This window comes from Choristoneura fumiferana, chromosome 17 (assembly GCF_025370935.1).
Source record: "Choristoneura fumiferana chromosome 17, NRCan_CFum_1, whole genome shotgun sequence".
Lineage (NCBI taxonomy): Eukaryota > Metazoa > Arthropoda > Insecta > Lepidoptera > Tortricidae > Choristoneura > Choristoneura fumiferana.
Window position 1 is genome coordinate 2822528 of NC_133488.1, and position 16940 is coordinate 2839467.

Consider the following 16940-nt stretch of genomic DNA (forward strand, 5'->3'; position numbering starts at 1 on the left):
TTCAAAGTCAGCTGTTCAAACTTGTGGCGGCAATTTTGTGACTTAGCAGGGAGATAAAGGAGGGTGTACGATCCTCTAACTTTAGCAGAGCCTTGATCGACTGATTAGCGCTAACAGACGTTTATGAATCATGTTTTCTAGCATCGGGCCTTCAAGGAGCCTTCAAGGAGGCTCTAACTTTTTATGAATAAGGCTTTAAGTATTTACATCAACTGTCATTAGATGGTAATGAGACAAAAGGTTTACAATTTGTACATTTTTTTTATAGTAGCATGCAAATATGTATGTATGTATTTTAATGCGATATTCACTTTATCCCAGTGGCTAGTATTTATTCGCAGCTTCGCATGCGTAAATCATTAGATCTCTCATCTTCATCTTCCCGGCCTGGGCCCAGGCTGGGAAATCATTAGATACAGCTATTAAATTAAAATTACGGGATATTACAAAATTCCCGTGGGAATTACAGTGAGGCCTTTATTGACGTTGCATTATATACAACAGTGCCAAAATTTGTGACTTCATACCCAAGATTTGGAGATTTCTCGATCCCGTGGAAATATCGATATAAAAAGTACAGTCACCAGCACCAATATCTGACACAACAAGCGTGCATAAATATCTGATATGAGGTTCACCCTCACTAGCCCGAATATCATAAAAGCTAATTAGCTAATTCTTGGGCTTATGGATCTTTCGTGGGAGCTGTTTAGTGTAGGGTGAGCTGTTGAATGTGTGTTTTACAGCTGTGCTTCAGATTTTAAGGGCAAGAATATTACAGTTAGAATTCCCCCGGTCACAGCTGATCGTTAACGCCCCTTTGGGCGGCAAAAATGGTAAAGGGTGAGTTGGTTACAGCGATATTTAGTCATACAAACTCGTGTAGTGAATTAGTGTTATGAAATGCCTACTTTTATAAAATAAATAAGTAAATAATAAATAAATATTAAATACGGATTATTACGTAAATAAATGAATCAAGAGAAAACTACGGTGGCGACCTCTAGAGTTCATCCCTCATTCTGCTCAGAGATCCCTAATTGAGGAAAGCGCCATCTAGCTTACAATGAGCTAACTAAGATATTAGGGCTAAAGAAAATTATATCTAATTCTTTATTAAATCTTTATTAGCCCTAATATCATGACAGCTAAACTTGTACGTCCGAATTGATTACTAGTCCTAAAGTTTTACATCCTAATGTTTACTTGTACTAAACATTAAATGCTCTTATATTACTAAAACTAATAATGATTATTCCTAATGATTTACAGAACCCAAACTCTAACTCGCGCTGGACCGGTTATTCACCTTATTTGCCTTTTGTCATAAACATTAAAATTTCTGTTTCTAAGAGAAACTTACCATAATTTGTGAACAAATGTTAGATGTAAATTTGACAGGGAAACGATCAAGTTAGTTTTTGTTGACCTCCCCCCCCTCCCCCGAGGTGGGTCGTGTCAGGGCATCCCTTTGAAGTGTAATCTTGGGCTACGTGCCTTGATTCCGTTTACTGTACAATGTACATTTACGAATAAATACGTCTATATCAGCTCTGTTTCTATGTATAAAGCTTATGATATGATATTGATAACATCTGGTAGCATGATGAACGGTTGCGTTACCCTGACAATGAACTTAGGTTGAGTTCGAAAGGCATCAGCGTCGTGTGGTGGTAGTGATAGTTGGGTATGTGTGATTTGCGTGTGTTATTGCAGTGTGGAGAAGGAGCTGCATGAACATACATTTGTTGCATAAACGTAGCCGTCATACGGGTGAGCAAAGTAATAGTATAGGTAAAAAACTTAAAATGACCTGAGGCCATATTGTCTAACGTTTCTGACACTCGCGATCACAATCAAATGACAGTTTTTAACCCCCGGCGCAAAAAGAGGGGTGTTATAAGTTTGACCGCTGTCTGGCAGCCAATTAGATAGAATATTAGTTTTTCAATGAAAAATATGATTTTGATATAGAACATGTCAATATTGAAAAAAAGCCAAATTGTAAACAAAAAGAATTGGTGCAAAATAAATTTATAATCCGAGAAGTTGCGCTGTTTCCTTCATCAACAGTTTCATCAAAATCGGTTCAGCCGTTTTTGAGATATTGAACTTTGAAGTGACAATGTCGGAGCTTTTCCAACTTTTTGTTGGTTAGGTTATGTAATATTATGCGAAAACTGTCATTTGATTATGATCGCGAGTGTCAGAAACGTTACGCAATATATCCTCTATTATATGTCTTCTATATACATACATTGCTCATAATTGCACATAGTTGATATGGGACTCGAGTCATTTTTCGAATATGGAACGTCGACTTATCTATACGGACACCTTACTACTACATACAAGTCGTCGTACGTTTCTTACCTATAACGTCTGCTTCAATGAACGACTTACAAACATATCTGCCCCTTTCACATCCAGCAGCTGGTCTGGGGTGATGAAGAGGCACGGCCAAGTTTTTAACCTATAACGCCTGATTGAATAACTTACCAACATATTTGATCCCTTCAGCCTTCAATCCGTCGACAGCTCGTTGCAACACCTGATCTTTCACATCCAGCAGCTGATCCGGGGTGATGAGGGGACACGGACAGTAGGCCCCCATGCCGCCGGTGTTGGGGCCGGTGTCCCCGTTCCCGAGACGCTTGTGGTCCTGGGCGGGGGGCATCATGGAGACTGTCTCCCCGTCGGTGAAGGCGAGGACCTGGGGAAGGGGGGTACTTGAGATTGTTTTGGCGTGTTGACCTAATGTGACTCGCTGACTGACAACGATTACCCTAGAAGTACAGTAGCCGGCCATAAAGATTGCACATCGGTCTTTGGAAAGAGACTCGGCTAATTTCGGCTTCGTAGAGCGATGTCACACACTACTTATGTGACGTTTTGTTAGTCGTTGTGCGGATGCAATAGAGTACGGACGCATTTCATCATCATCATCATCATCTCGGCCGTAGGACTCCACTGTTGGACATAGGCCTTCCCCATACGGACGCATTTAGATAAAAATATAAATTAAAGAGTTGTTGAAACCCCCCCAAAACTTTAAACTGTACGATGGCATCTTTAGGAAAAAGATGGAACTATCCTTTGTCTAATAATTATATCAGCTCTCTTTAGCAGTGTTTTTCAAACTTGTTCAGGCCGCGACCACCCTTTATTTGATAAATATGTGGCGACCCCTTGCTTACTTCCACATACAGTTATTTATATTATCTTATGTTGATAACAATAACGGTGAGAGAATTTTAAAGATACTGCGGCCCCCTTAAGTGGCATCCGCGACCCCCCGGGAGGTCGCGACCCACAGATTGAAAAACACAGCTTTATAGATATCCGAAGTCCGACGGGAGCGAATTCCATTCCTTAGCAGTTCGCATTATGAAAGATGAGGCAAACCGCTCCGTGCGGGCTAACGGAACACTAGGGGCTGTTACACCATCCATTGATTAGCGTTAAGACGGTTAAATGTGATGCCGTCTCCGTCTATTCGAACAAAACAAACAGAGTCGGCATCCCACCTAACCGCCAGTTAACACTAATCAATGGATGGTGAAACAGCCCCTAACTAAACTACATAAGGATGAAGACGCTCCCCCCGCCTGGTTTTTTTCTTTCATGCTGTGAAACCGCGGAACGGAGGTAGTATTTTTAATAATAATAACCAAGCCGTTTTCGGCTACAGTGACTTGAGTCTGCGTATTGCATTATGCATATGGGCTGGGAAGCTGGGATGTTTCACCCTTACATGGCTGACATAGCCGATCTTTGCAGAGAACGTTCTTTTGCAAGCAGCACAGGTTATAGTAACATTGACATAATTGTAGTGTATGTTCGAAGGCGGTCTTGCCTTTAGTTCGTCACGTCTGGAATCTAGTTCTCGTCTTCTCTCGCCCTCGAACGCATACCTTTCTCCTGTACGAGTTTCCTCCACTCAGATCGCCCTTCAGCGAGAGTCCCAACGAGAGGGCTCAATATTGCATCTTTTCATGTGTCTTTGAAGCGTAGGTAGTTACTGGCCACCGCGTTTCCGCTTACCTTACTTTATATTACGACTTAGATATTAATGTCTTCTTGACAATAGATCTGAATTTTGTATCCGTTTCATTTGTAGTATTTTTTGGAATTTTATTATAAAAACGTATGCAATTTCCCAGAAACGACTTTTTGGTTTTAGCCAGTTTGTAAGATGGAACTTAAAGCTTCCCTGTGTTTCTAGTGGTTTACTAATGTTTCGGCGAATAACGTTTGGCAACTTGGCAACCTGTTTCATTTCCCAACTGTTTAATATTTCTGAAACTGTAAATATTTCAGGATTTTTATCAAACTAACCTAACCTAAAGGGTTCTACATGATGGCCCTGAAATAAATCCTGAAATATTTACAGTTTTAGAGTTTGCGAAATGAAAAGTTGCGAAATGAAACAGGTGGCCGAACGTTACGTTGCGAAAAGGCAGTAGGTACTCGGTTTCTAGTACTTAGCCTTATCCATACAAATGTACGATTAATTTTCGTGTCACAATGGAAAAAGTTAATGGAATTTATAACTACCTGCTAACGCAGCTTTAAGAACCGGTGGTAGATTTTTTTGACATCCATAAGTGCTTGTTATAGCGTAAATTGAATAAAGATATTTTGACTTTAACTTTGACTTTGATCGCGATTAGATATATTACGCGTGCATGAATAGGTCAATGACTACTAGTTTATCTAGACACATATATATCTAAGACAGGAATTCCATTTACTGAGCTAAAGATAATTCTTTGCCACTGTTATTAATGCTTCTCTAATAATCATCTCAGGCAATATGTCCTAGACTGTGGGGGCTTGGGCTGTATTACCCACGCAGGCCCTGGCGAATTGGAAGCTTCATAATTTCGCCCATGAATTTGGTAATTGTTTTTTTTATAAGTCAAATCTACCTACACTGCTTACGCTACAGTTACAAATGTTGCAATTTAAGATTAGACAGAGAAAGATATACTTGCATGTATAGTGACACGCAAGTAGCGCCATACCGACTGCATATAGAAAAGCGTTTTGGAGAGAGAGGTTGTATACAGATATTTAAAAAAATACTAAGTTCAATTTTCAGGTAAATTACTTTTATCTTCGCTTAACTGTGCACTTCAATCAATTCAATTCAAATTTAGGAAAGGTGGCTCCATCAATTTTTTGATGATTCTGCCAGTGTCGAGGTTGACAGAGACACGGTGGGTAGGTGGACGACTCGTTTGATAATCAGCCAGTTTTCGGTGGGATAACTACCAGAACTGTGCACTTATATTTTCATAATTATAATACATAGGATATAATAAATAAAGGTGTTGACAAATACCCTATTCCGAAAACCCAGAATACGTACCCGCCGAACCCACAATCCTCTGTTTGCGAGGCCATAGGTCAAACCAGGGCCCAATTGGATAACAAATTACAAGCTAATAGTATTAGCGATTTTGTATTGAAATTCACTAATACTATTTGCTTGTAATTTGTTATGCAATTGGGCCCAGTAGGCTACCACGGGTTTTATTTGTAGTAGGTAATAAACTGATACGCAGATACTGGTAGGTATCCAGTTATTTGCAATTTAGTCGTCTAGACATGTCCAGCTATTTATAGATGCTAGATTCATAATGAAATACATTGTAAAAGACTGTTGAACTTCTAGTTAGAACTTTGTTAGTGCCAGAACGATAAACATGAAGAAAACGGGTGTCCCTTGTTTCGCATAATATTAATTGTCCTAATATGACTTCACATAACAGATTTGGCATAACATAATTGTGCATAACAGCGAACTTGCATAACTAATTATTAAAAAGCATAACACTTATTTATCATAATAATGAATCCGCGTAATTGAAATATGCATAACATTATTAGTTATAATTTTTCACTTAAAGTAACACTTTATTTATTTTTTTATTCGACTGGATGGAAAACGTGCAAGTGGGTCTCCTGATGGTAAGAAATCACCACCGCCCATAAACATCTGTAACACCAGGGGTATTGCAGATGCGTTGCCAACCTACAGGCCTAAGATGGAATACCTCAAGTGCCAGTAATTTCACCGGCTGTCTTACTCTCCACCTCCACGCCGAAACACAACAGTGCAAGCACTGCTGCTTCACGGCAGGATTAGCGAGCAAGATGGTGGTAGCAATCCGGGCGGACCTTGCACGAGGTCCTACCACCTGCAAAACTTTATATATTGTTTGACAAATAAAATTAATATCGAAAATACAAACTGAAATATAGATGCACAGAAAAACCTGAAAAATAAGACCAGCGCTGGGAATCGAACCCAGGTCCTCGGCATTCTGTGCCGTGTGCTATACCGCTACACCACCGCTGGACAACGATACAGACACAAATTTCTCCTATGCACCTCATATCTCAGCTTGTGTTGTTTCTTATTTAGCCACTTAAGCAGCGACACTAGCGACATCTATGCCGTAGCCCTCATCGAGAAACTTTTCGGCACTCCATCGGAACTAACCGCTCACCCGGACAAGAGATATCGTTATTATGCAATCAAATTAAGATTAAAATTAAATAAAATTTACATTTTCATTAAAATAATAATTTTATCTTATATACTCTTTTATATTTGCGCAAAGTAATGTTATGCTAACTTACCGTTATGCCAATCCACATTATGCGCGTTTACAATAACATTATGCGTATTCAGTTATGCGAATTAATAATTATGCCAATTAATTTATGCGAATTAATATAGACCCGAATAAAACACTTCAATTCTATACTCATCATCCCAGCCTATATACGTCCGTCTGCAGCTCTGTAGTGCGCAGGCCTCCTCTCATAAGGCTTGGGCCGTAGTTCCCACGCGGGCCCAGTGCGGATTGGGAACTTCACACACACCATTGAAATTCTTCTCAGGCGGGTGCAAGTTTCCTCGCGATGTTTTTCTTCGCCGTAATATACTGGTCAGTTCAGAAAAACCAACCCAAATGTGCTGAAATATTTCGATTTTTCGATTTCGAACTTGTTTACAAAAAAATAAGAGTAGGTACAATCTAGTAGCTGTTTGCCCAACCCAGTGGTTAGAGAACTTGACTATGAAGCTTGAGGTCCGGGGTTTGATCCCCGGTCGTAGCAGATATTTGTATGAAAATATGATTGTTCTAGAGTCTTGGGTGTCCAATATGTATGTATGTTTATCCGTTGTCTAGTACCCATAACACAAGCTCTACTTACTTTGGCACTAGGTCAATTGGTGTCAAATGTCCCATGATATTTATTTTATTTATTGATTTATCACACTCACCGAAACCTCCTCCCCCTCAAGCAGCTCCTCCACCACGACGGTCTCCCCGGCGACCCCGTACTTTGCGTCAGTGAGGATTTCGTCCACAGCCTGGCAAGCTTCCTCTTTGGAGGTGGCGACCACCACGCCTTTGCCGGCTGCGAGGCCCGACGCCTTCACCACTAGGGCTGGATAGGTGGCGCTAGAAAAAAAACAAATCTGACTTTTTAACGCGCCGTCCCTCTTCAGAGTATAGCTTAAGAAAGATACAGTGCGCTAAAACTGTGCGGCTAACGGCATAGTGCTTACGTACGTAGCCTTATCTGGTTATGTACTGCTGCGTTTGTTTTAGTTAGACAAATACCCTTCTGGGTACAAGCATTCAATAAACAATCAAATATTTAAATCTTCGGTAAACATGAACCTATGTATTAAGCGGCAATTACACTGCGTCGTTCACCTAATGCGGTCGCCGAATTTGTTTCAAACTACTTCAGCGAACGACTGTCGCCTTTACATTAGTCTGTCCGTCTACTGCGGCACTACCGTGTTCTTTACACTTTTGCGGCGGACGACGCAGTGTATTTGCAGCTTTATTCCAAATCTGACACAATACACGTACCAACGCATGTACGAACATACACGCAAAATTTAATATTTATAATATTAGTAGGACAATACTAGTGTACGACCGGTGATACGCCTTAAGGTTTTTATCACCCACATTTCCTTATTTTTATATCAGTCTAGACGACACTAGGTATCGCAAAGAAAAACATGATAATGTTTAAAAATAACTGACATTGGCCTCCTTTATTAAATCTCATGTACTCGCACAGGTCACAGATTAATGGGATGGCGTTGCCCGTTCAATAATAGAAGGAGATCTCAATAGAGATGATACAACACCAAACTGCGGTACTTTTTAAGAGCTGTTAAAACCTGAGTCTCCCATAGATTTTGCATGGCTATAATTAGTTATGCCGTCACTTATTATATTTGCCAAACTCATCGACTGACTATTTATTTGTAAAGAGCAACTAAAAATATTATTCTTCAGCTAATTGTAAATTTAATACATTTCGGGACTTAATCACTGCTGTATTTACTGCCTAAGTCGTGATTAAGTCCCGAAATATATTAGTTATGTATGAGTGAAAATCGCGAAAGATGAAAACATTTAATTGAAAATGAATCTACATCTCAGGCCTAAAATAAATAGTGCCTTGTGCAAGGTCCGCCCGGATTGCTACCACCATCTTGCTCGCTAATCCTGCCGTGAAGCAGCAGTGCGTGCACTGTTGTGTTTCGGCGTGGAGAGTAAGACAGCCGGTGAAATTACTGGCACTTGAGGTATCCCATCTTAGGCCTCTAGGTTGGCAACGCATCTCCAATACCCCTGGTGTTGCAGATGTTTATGGGCGGTAGTGATCTCTTACCATCAGGAGACCCACTTGCTCGTTTGCCATCCAGTTAAATAAAAAAAAAAAAAAAAAAAAAAAAAAAAAAAAAAAAAAAAAAAATCGTCGTGCCAGCGTCAACGCGACGTCGACGCCGTGGCGAAGCGACGCCAGCGCTGACCGGCGACGAAGGCCGGGGTTAAGCTTTGGTTTCCTATGACAAGCGGTGCCGTCATTATAGCGACCGTAATAAGCGGTGAATAACGTCACTAGAACGTTGTCTATGAAAACAAATTGGCGCGGTAATCTAGAGAGCGGTGTCAATACGTATTTGACTATTTGGTATATTTTTTATAAATTAAAACTACACAATGCCTGTTATCGAATAGGAAAACCATTTTTAAGCTACCTTTACAAATAACAAAGTTATAAAGATTTGAAATTCAAGATTAGACAGAGAAAGACATACTGGCATGTGACGTCACACGCCAGTACCGCCATACTTGCTGCATAGAGAAAAGCGTTTGAGAAAGAGACAGGTATACAGCTTTTTCAAAAAATCACTATAAATCCAATTTTCAACCGGTTTAAATTTTCTCTTCACTAACACTATCTGTATATCTATATTTTCATAATAATATTAAGATATGGCAAAGTCAGGCAGGAGTTGTCAATACCGTATTACCGCTCTCTAGGAAGAGGAGGAGGAGCGGTATCCATTACGGCCGCTATATGAAACCAAAGTTTAAGTGAACGTTGCATTGACGCTGAGCGGGCGTTGACAAGACAACGACGCTCAAAAGATGCTAGATGTGAATGAGCCCTCATTGGTAAATCAATTAATATAAAATTTTAAATTAACAAACTTACTTGTTTATGTGTTCTTTAGCAGCAGCAGCATCAGTGAATGACTTATATCTTGCTGTCGGTATTTGATGTCTGATCATGAAGGCTTTAGCCCAGTCCTTGTTGGCCTCAATCTGGGCCCCGGCCTTGGGTGGCCCGAAGCACTTGACTCCAAATGTGGCCAGGCCATCGACGATCCCGTTGGCTAGGGGGTCCTCGGGACCGACCACAACTAAATCGATGGACTTCTCCTTGCACCATTCTGCTAGAGCCTGACAGATTCAAAAAATAATCCTTATGTGAATATGTTTATTAAAATGATGTGAACTTGCAGTTTATAAGAAGACTGTCACTCAGAATCTACAATGAGAAATAATGTGTCCCTAGGTCAGTTTTGTTACATAGCCTATATATATTTAGATATGGTATGGAGGAGGTATAGAGGTACCAAACTGACAGTAAATATTGTTATTTTTGATCGGAGATTTTTTTCATATTATTTTTTGTTTCTTATCTGAAAAGAACTTAAAAATTCCATTACTTGAAGAAAATAAAAACATTTTTTAATATGTATGATATACGAGTATGTAGTAGGTATCCCTTAGTAGATATTTGCCACCATACTATTTTGATGTTTGGCAAAAATAATGTAATTGTTGAGATAAATGAAAAAAAAAAACTCCACAACAATAAACACTTTAATTTACATACTACTATGAACATCATAAGAGATGTAAATATAAATAAAATTCCATATTAACTTCAGAAAATAATGTTTAGTTAGTTGGTGATACCTAAGAGGAATAAATAAGTCAAAGTTCCGTAACTATATAACAAATGATGTAAATACAATTTGTATTGGCACATGAAATAAACAATGATGAAACTTAGATACTCAGCAGAAGTACCATTTTTTTTTCAAAATTGTATAATTATTAAAGCATATACATTTAATTTCAACTATTCTCAACTAAAACTAATTATACTTCCAAGTTCAAAGAAATTAATCACCAACATGGGTCTTTGACCATGACATTCCTTGAATGGAAAATTTATTTTAGATATCAAATTCAACAACAGATAAATAGATGTAAAAACTATTGTTACTTGTTTTTTTACATATATTATTACTCTCTGGGGGTCTCTTATCATTATATAATTTGTTTTTTAACCAGTTGAGTAAGATTGTCTTTTGTATGAACATAGGATGAATCCTCATACAAAGTTCGGAGGTTATCATTTACCCACTTAATGAGTGAATTGATCTCTAAAATTTAATTGGCTTGCTTAATAAATAAACGTTTTAAAATAGGATTTAGATTTAGACCCAATGATTTTGTGAAAATTTTTACTAATTTATTTTTATTTTTAGTTTTGCGTTTACAGATCAATTATTTCTTATCAAAGCAAACAACTTCCACTTCAACTTTTTTGTTTAGTGGCAATTGGTCAAACCAACAAAAAAAATTAAGCAAGTCATTATAAACAAAAGATATCAAAAAAGAGCATGAATCTTTTTTTTTATATGTTGGTAGTACCCCCAACATCAGTTTACACCTAAGTTTCAGCTTTAAAAAAGTTGTGGTACTTACATTACCATTTTTTTTTACAGAAAAAGTAGCTTAAGGAAATAATTTGTGGGTATCCTCACTTCTACTTTTATAAAGCTAAAAAAAAATTGGTACAATATAATCTCAACCCCGGCTCTCTAGGACCACTGGTTGTGGCGTTGACTTACAGCCATTAAAATCAGATTTTTTTATAAAAAAAAAAAACAGATTTTGTGATTTATTAAAAATTTAAGTGAATAATGTTAGTGTGTAGGTAGGTATTTCTTGACATAGAATAAAGCTTTAATTTGAGGTAAGAAATTACCAAAAATTAAGAACCAAATAAGAAGTATTAAATTAACATTTTAAAGTAGAAATTAATAGAAGTTGGCAGGAATTCTGACATGAAATTAAGAAATGTATAAATTGGTATTTAGATAAACTACTTAAATACAAAACAAAAAGATGCAATTTGCCTTAAAAAAAGTATCCAAGTTAGAGATAAAAATAAGTTTCTAGCCCAAAGAACCGGCAGTAATAGACAAAAAATATTGAATTAATAAATATACCTTACTATCCTAACATTCTTATTAGAAACTTACCTGATAATTTTTGATGTCAAGATCAACGGATTCTACTTTGTTTGTTGTGGATACGCCAACACTGCCGGGGGCGCAGTATATTTGCTTCACGAACGGCGAGTCAGCCAGTTTCCAGCACAAAGCATGCTCGCGGCCCCCGCTACCGATCACTAGTACGTTTTTCTGATCAACCATATTAAAATCGGCGGTCACAATAAATTGAAACCACTTGTTTACGATCAACTACAATCACGTGTCTAATTAATTCAATGTTAAGATCAATGCTACCGAAAGTACTTGGAAGTTAATTCGAAAGCAGCTGAAGCTGTCGGGTTGTATTATTTTGTCTTAAGATTTAATACGATTTAATTCATTACGATTTTATCATTTATTTTCTAAGACACTGCTGTCTTCAGCAAGCGTAAACTTTCGAATGACGTTTCGATAGAGTTATCAGAAACAGTCGCGTTCACTTATCGGCGTTGAGTTGAGTGCAAATGCTAAAAGGTCAACTTCTCCGGTACCTTATGATAAAATTACATCATGGCATAAGCAATCAAATGAATTCATACGAGTAGCGTAAACAAAAGACTTGTAACTAAGTCAATTTAATTAATTAAAATTGCTGACGTCATAACTGTAATGAATAAAAAAGGTATGGGTTTTTCTAAAAGTTTATGTATATCTTAAGTTAGTGCGACAAAATGGATCCAAAAGTTGCATCTTTACACTTTTACCACTTTATTTAATTTTTGTTAATATTCTGACCATGTGCGTTGACCAGTTGTAGTCTGTTCTACGCTCAAGCTTCGAAAATTTACCTAATACTTAATGAAGACCAAACTCGTAGAGTAGAGCAAAAGAAAAACTCATGTTTTGAAATTTTAACTGCATTGCCCTCCAAAGTTTTTTGAAATTAGCGCTATTGCAAACTGCAAGATGTGAGTGTACGTAGTACGTACAATGTACAATGAACTTATGAACGCATTTATTTCGAAAAAAAAAGCATACACGTTCCGTTATTCCCTCACGGACATAACAACGCATATAAATTTCATTTGTATATAAAAATGGTTTGTGGTTGTATTTGTATCACTTAATTAATGAAAATAGAATTGAGTATATTATTTAACCTTTATGAAATCCCTAAATATCATGTAAATTGTACTTGGAAGTTTTAACGATATGCAAGGCTTAAATTGCCTTTTGAGGAATACGGAACGGTCCCAAACATGGCGAATTTTATTCGTTCGTTCTTGTCATTTTGCTGTGATGCTTGCTTTTGTGTAAAAAGTTGTGTTTTGTTGCGATAAAATGGCTGACACTGGTCTACGTATGAATTTCGCTGCACTAAAGAGGGCAGATCCATACGCACGAGAAATAATTGACAGTGCTACCCACGTCGCACTTTATACATTTGAGGAGAATGAATGGGAGAAAACGAACATCGAAGGAGCTTTGTTTGTATATAGTAGGAATGGGGAACCGTATCACAGTTTGGTGATTATGAACAGATTGAATACGAACAACTTAATCGAACCGGTATCGAAAGGGATAGAACTACAATTAAAGGAGCCGTTTCTGTTATATCGGAACGCCAAGTGTTGTATTTACGGCATATGGTTTTACGATAAAGACGAGTGCGTCCGAGTGGCCACGAAGCTAAATTCTTTGGTTAAGGAGTCCATAAAGCAAGCGCCTGCTGAGAACATACCGCAGACACCCGCTTATAGCTCGCCGCCCACTAATCCCCCGGTAGATATATTCGGCATGTTGAGTAAGGCTCAGGACGATTTTAATTCTAATAAGGGCATCGTGGCGGGCAAGAGCGATGCAACACCATCGCGAGGGCCGGACATGGCGTCCCAGAGCGTCATGGACTTCTTTGCGAAGGCAGGTGGTGGCGCCGCCGTGCAGATGCCCGCGGTATCCTCACTGCCATCTCCCGGTATCTTCGGGCCGCGCCCCAATGACGTGCGAGAGGGCCCCGGCCTCCTCCAAAGGCTCATGAGCAACCCTGCACACTCTGTTGAACATATAGAAAAGCAGCAGCGCTCGGTCACACCACAAGAAGTCCATAGTGCAAATGGTAACATCTCTTTAGACTCCTCATTGAGAACAACCAGTGGATTCCAATTGAAATCTACCCCCATTGAGAAAAATTGTCAACCTCAAAACCAGCAAAGGATATCTGGTATTAAGAAAAGTCAGTTGCTTGGTGGTTTAGAAACAAACGGGCCAATGCCTTTGGAGAATGAATTGAATCTTATGCATATATCTTCACCGAAGCCTACATCCCCACCAGCCGCTTATTTGAACCAATCGCAGGATATCAGCTTTTTAGATAAGGGTATTTTTCCCTTGAACAACTCTCTCCCGTCTCAATCTAAGCCTGCGCTGATGCCTCCAACAATGTTCACGGCGAGTGTCACAGGACAAACCCACGCGCCCGAGCCCCTGAACAGGAATCAGCTACTCCAAGCCTTCAATTACCTGCTGAAACATGACTCCGACTTCGTCAACAAGCTGCACGAAGCCTATGTAAAGTCCTTTTCAGAGAAGACATTCTCTGTGTCATAAAACCTCTTTCTCCGAGACTAGCAACTGAAGTGGCCAGTTGCTGCAATGTACAGTTGTAATTTGAAGTATAAATCCTCTGAAACATGTTGTGTAGATTCCTAGTTTTGTAGAAGCTCATTGTTTGGACAGACTATTCGTAAATAAGTTTTAACCTTTGACTGTCTATACTTGTATAAAGAATGAATTTTAGTGACATGCTTTAGTCTTGAGTCTTGTTAATGATTTCTTGGAAAGCTGTTTGTGATATTTGTATCGGCTTCTTAGGTTACAGCTAAATCTGACGACGTCTAAACTATCATTATCTAGTTTAGTTACTATATTAGTTCATTGCAATATTAAAATAATTCAGAAAGAATTTCAATGACAATACTTATTTTTCTAAGGTATTTTATCTCTTATGGATGTTTAAAAAGTTTATTAGCCTGTTTTATGTTCGTTGCAATGGACTTGAGTAAGGACATCTAGTTATTTGTTTGTAATAAGGACTGCAAAAATTTGCTATAACTTTACAAGAATTACCTATAAACCTGCACCCTAGTAGTATGCATCAGTTCTTAGATTTACTGTGTGTTTGCGAAATTGATATTTGGTAGTGATCTATGATTGCTATTTCCCTCTTCAAGTTTAGATTATTAATTTAAAACTCCTTTTGTATTACAGGGCAAATCTGAATCTAGTTGGATTTTAATCTTATTTCTATTTTCTTTGTAATTTGAATGCCATGAGACTTTGGCTATACCAAAATGTGATCCCCTTTGCCTACTTTTGTTTTTTGTGGAACTAAAAGACTTGTTTTTGAAACTATTTATCTTAAACCAGATTTAACAGTTGTATGTAAAGGGGATAAGGGAGCCAGCAACGCTACCGATTAATATGTTAATTAATAGGTTTTTTTGTAGTACTAAAAACAATTTCATATAATTTTTAAGGCAAACAAAGCCTTACTTTGTCATATAGTAGTATATTACCTTCAGATGCTGGCTCTACCTGTAACATGTTAGGTACATTACTTTTGCAAGTGTGGTTTACACCTTTTGTTAAAGAATATAAAAAAAACTACTTTTGAATTCATAAAGAATTCCTATGGAATATAACACCTATTTCCTAAAAAGACACCATAAATTATGGTTGATTTAAGGTCTGTTAATATCTTTGGCCTTACTATCGAATTTTAATCGGGAAAAGCGATACAAAAAGTGGCTGTTGACAATTGATTACTTGATATCCCATATTTTATTGTAAAAGGAGCATAAAACATTTCGACGACTCATTTTGACCTGTCAAAGTGAAAATAATTAAATCAGTTCCATAATAATGTTACATTATTTCCATCATGCTCCCTAATTGAAAAGAACTCATTTTTTTTTGTTATGTAATAGACAAACATTGGACAATTCAAATTACATCAAATAGTCTCAAATTAAATTAAAGAGTTCATGAATTATTATTTTCTTTTATTTATCCAATTCAACCTGACATGCGCCATACGATTTTAGTTTAATTTTTCTTGACTACTTCAACTCAACCTATGACTTTAAATGCTGCAATGTATATAAATCTTATATGTCAATTTTTATCCCTTACAAGGCCCTATTCGTTTCATTTTCTTTGGCCCTACAAATCTCTAGTCGCAGCATCCTACCTATGAATAAGCTGAAGAGGTTACATTGCTCGAGAAAAACCTAACATTTTCCTATAAGAATACAGGAAACACAAATGCAAAGAGTATTAGTACCTATAGAGAAAGACAAATGCCTCAGCTCGAATATGCCTAAAAAACATATTTTTTTCACGCCACTAAGCCCCCATAAAATGTAAATTGTAAATAATACAGCTGTTTCAGTATAAATTGTTTGTACAGCTGAATTATTATGTAATATTTTGCCACCGGAATGATCATAATACATCATTATTTTAGCTTTGACTCGCGGTTTCGCACACGTAACCATTATACTTACCGAAATTCTATGGGAATTCCCAAAAATCACACAATTCATTTCATTAACCTAATATTAAGAAATGTTCTGTAGCTTATTTCAATCTGAAATACAACATGAGAGAGCAGCCCAGCAACTTAAGTAAATTTTTTTGGTGCGGGAAATGCGCTCGCTGAGCGTCCACTGCATCGGAATCGAGCCGTACGAAGCGAACTTTGTTAGATTTCTATGGCGCAGAAATGCCGATCCACAGGCACGCAGTAAGTACCATAGAAATCTATACAAAGCAACAAATCCGTCCGCTTCGTACGGCTTTATTGCGATGCAGTGGAGCAGCTTATGCATCCAGACTTGTTTAGGGTACCTAACGAGGGTATGTGCGTGGGGCTCTCCCTCTAAGGGATACCCCCAAAAGCAGAGGTTCAAACTATTTCGTCTTAAGTAACGCCCACTTTGAAATCAATGTAGCGCCTCCCATTTTTTTCACCTTAAAAACCTCAAAAACATAGTCTCGCCTAGTGAAGGCACAAAGGTGAAGATTTTTTCTGGGCCCCTTACCCCCTCTAGACCTCCAGCGCCCACAAGTGGGCGTTATCGCCTACTTTGGGAAAGACTGCCCTAAAGTCACAAGAGTTATTTATTTTTATTTAACTGGATGGCAAACGAGCAAGTGGGTCTCCTGATGGTAAAAGAGCACCACCGCCTATAGACACCTGCAACACCAGGGGTATTGCAGACGCGTTGCCAACCTAGAGGCCTAAGAT

At 38.1% G+C, this 16940-nt stretch overlaps 2 protein-coding genes across 4 annotated transcripts in view; one reads left to right on the plus strand and one right to left on the minus strand.

Annotated features, from left to right (window-relative positions):
• Positions 1 to 12100, minus strand: part of Gart (trifunctional purine biosynthetic protein adenosine-3 Gart) — a 51664-nt gene extending 39564 nt beyond the window's left edge. For all 3 annotated transcript variants that reach the window (XM_074100201.1, XM_074100200.1, XM_074100202.1), the window contains exons 1-4: positions 11681 to 12100; positions 9553 to 9800; positions 7304 to 7484; positions 2500 to 2713 (exon numbers count right to left, since the gene is read on the minus strand). In XM_074100201.1, coding sequence (XP_073956302.1) covers positions 2500 to 2713; positions 7304 to 7484; positions 9553 to 9800; positions 11681 to 11854 — 817 coding nt within the window. In that variant the 5' untranslated portion in view covers positions 11855 to 12100. The remainder of the gene's footprint in view (positions 1 to 2499; positions 2714 to 7303; positions 7485 to 9552; positions 9801 to 11680) is intronic.
• Positions 12101 to 12882: 782 nt separating this feature from the next.
• On the plus strand, positions 12883 to 15683 carry DCP1 (decapping mRNA 1). The gene has a single exon (XM_074099701.1). The coding sequence runs from the start codon at positions 12974 to 12976 to the stop codon at positions 14237 to 14239; it is 1266 nt and encodes a 421-aa protein (XP_073955802.1). The 5' UTR covers positions 12883 to 12973; the 3' UTR covers positions 14240 to 15683.
• The last annotated feature ends 1257 nt before the right edge of the window (positions 15684 to 16940 follow it).

Coding starts and splice junctions, on each gene's coding strand:
- DCP1 (XM_074099701.1), top strand. CDS start 12,974: ATGGCTGACACTGGTCTACGTATGAATTTCGCTGCACTAAAGAGGGCA.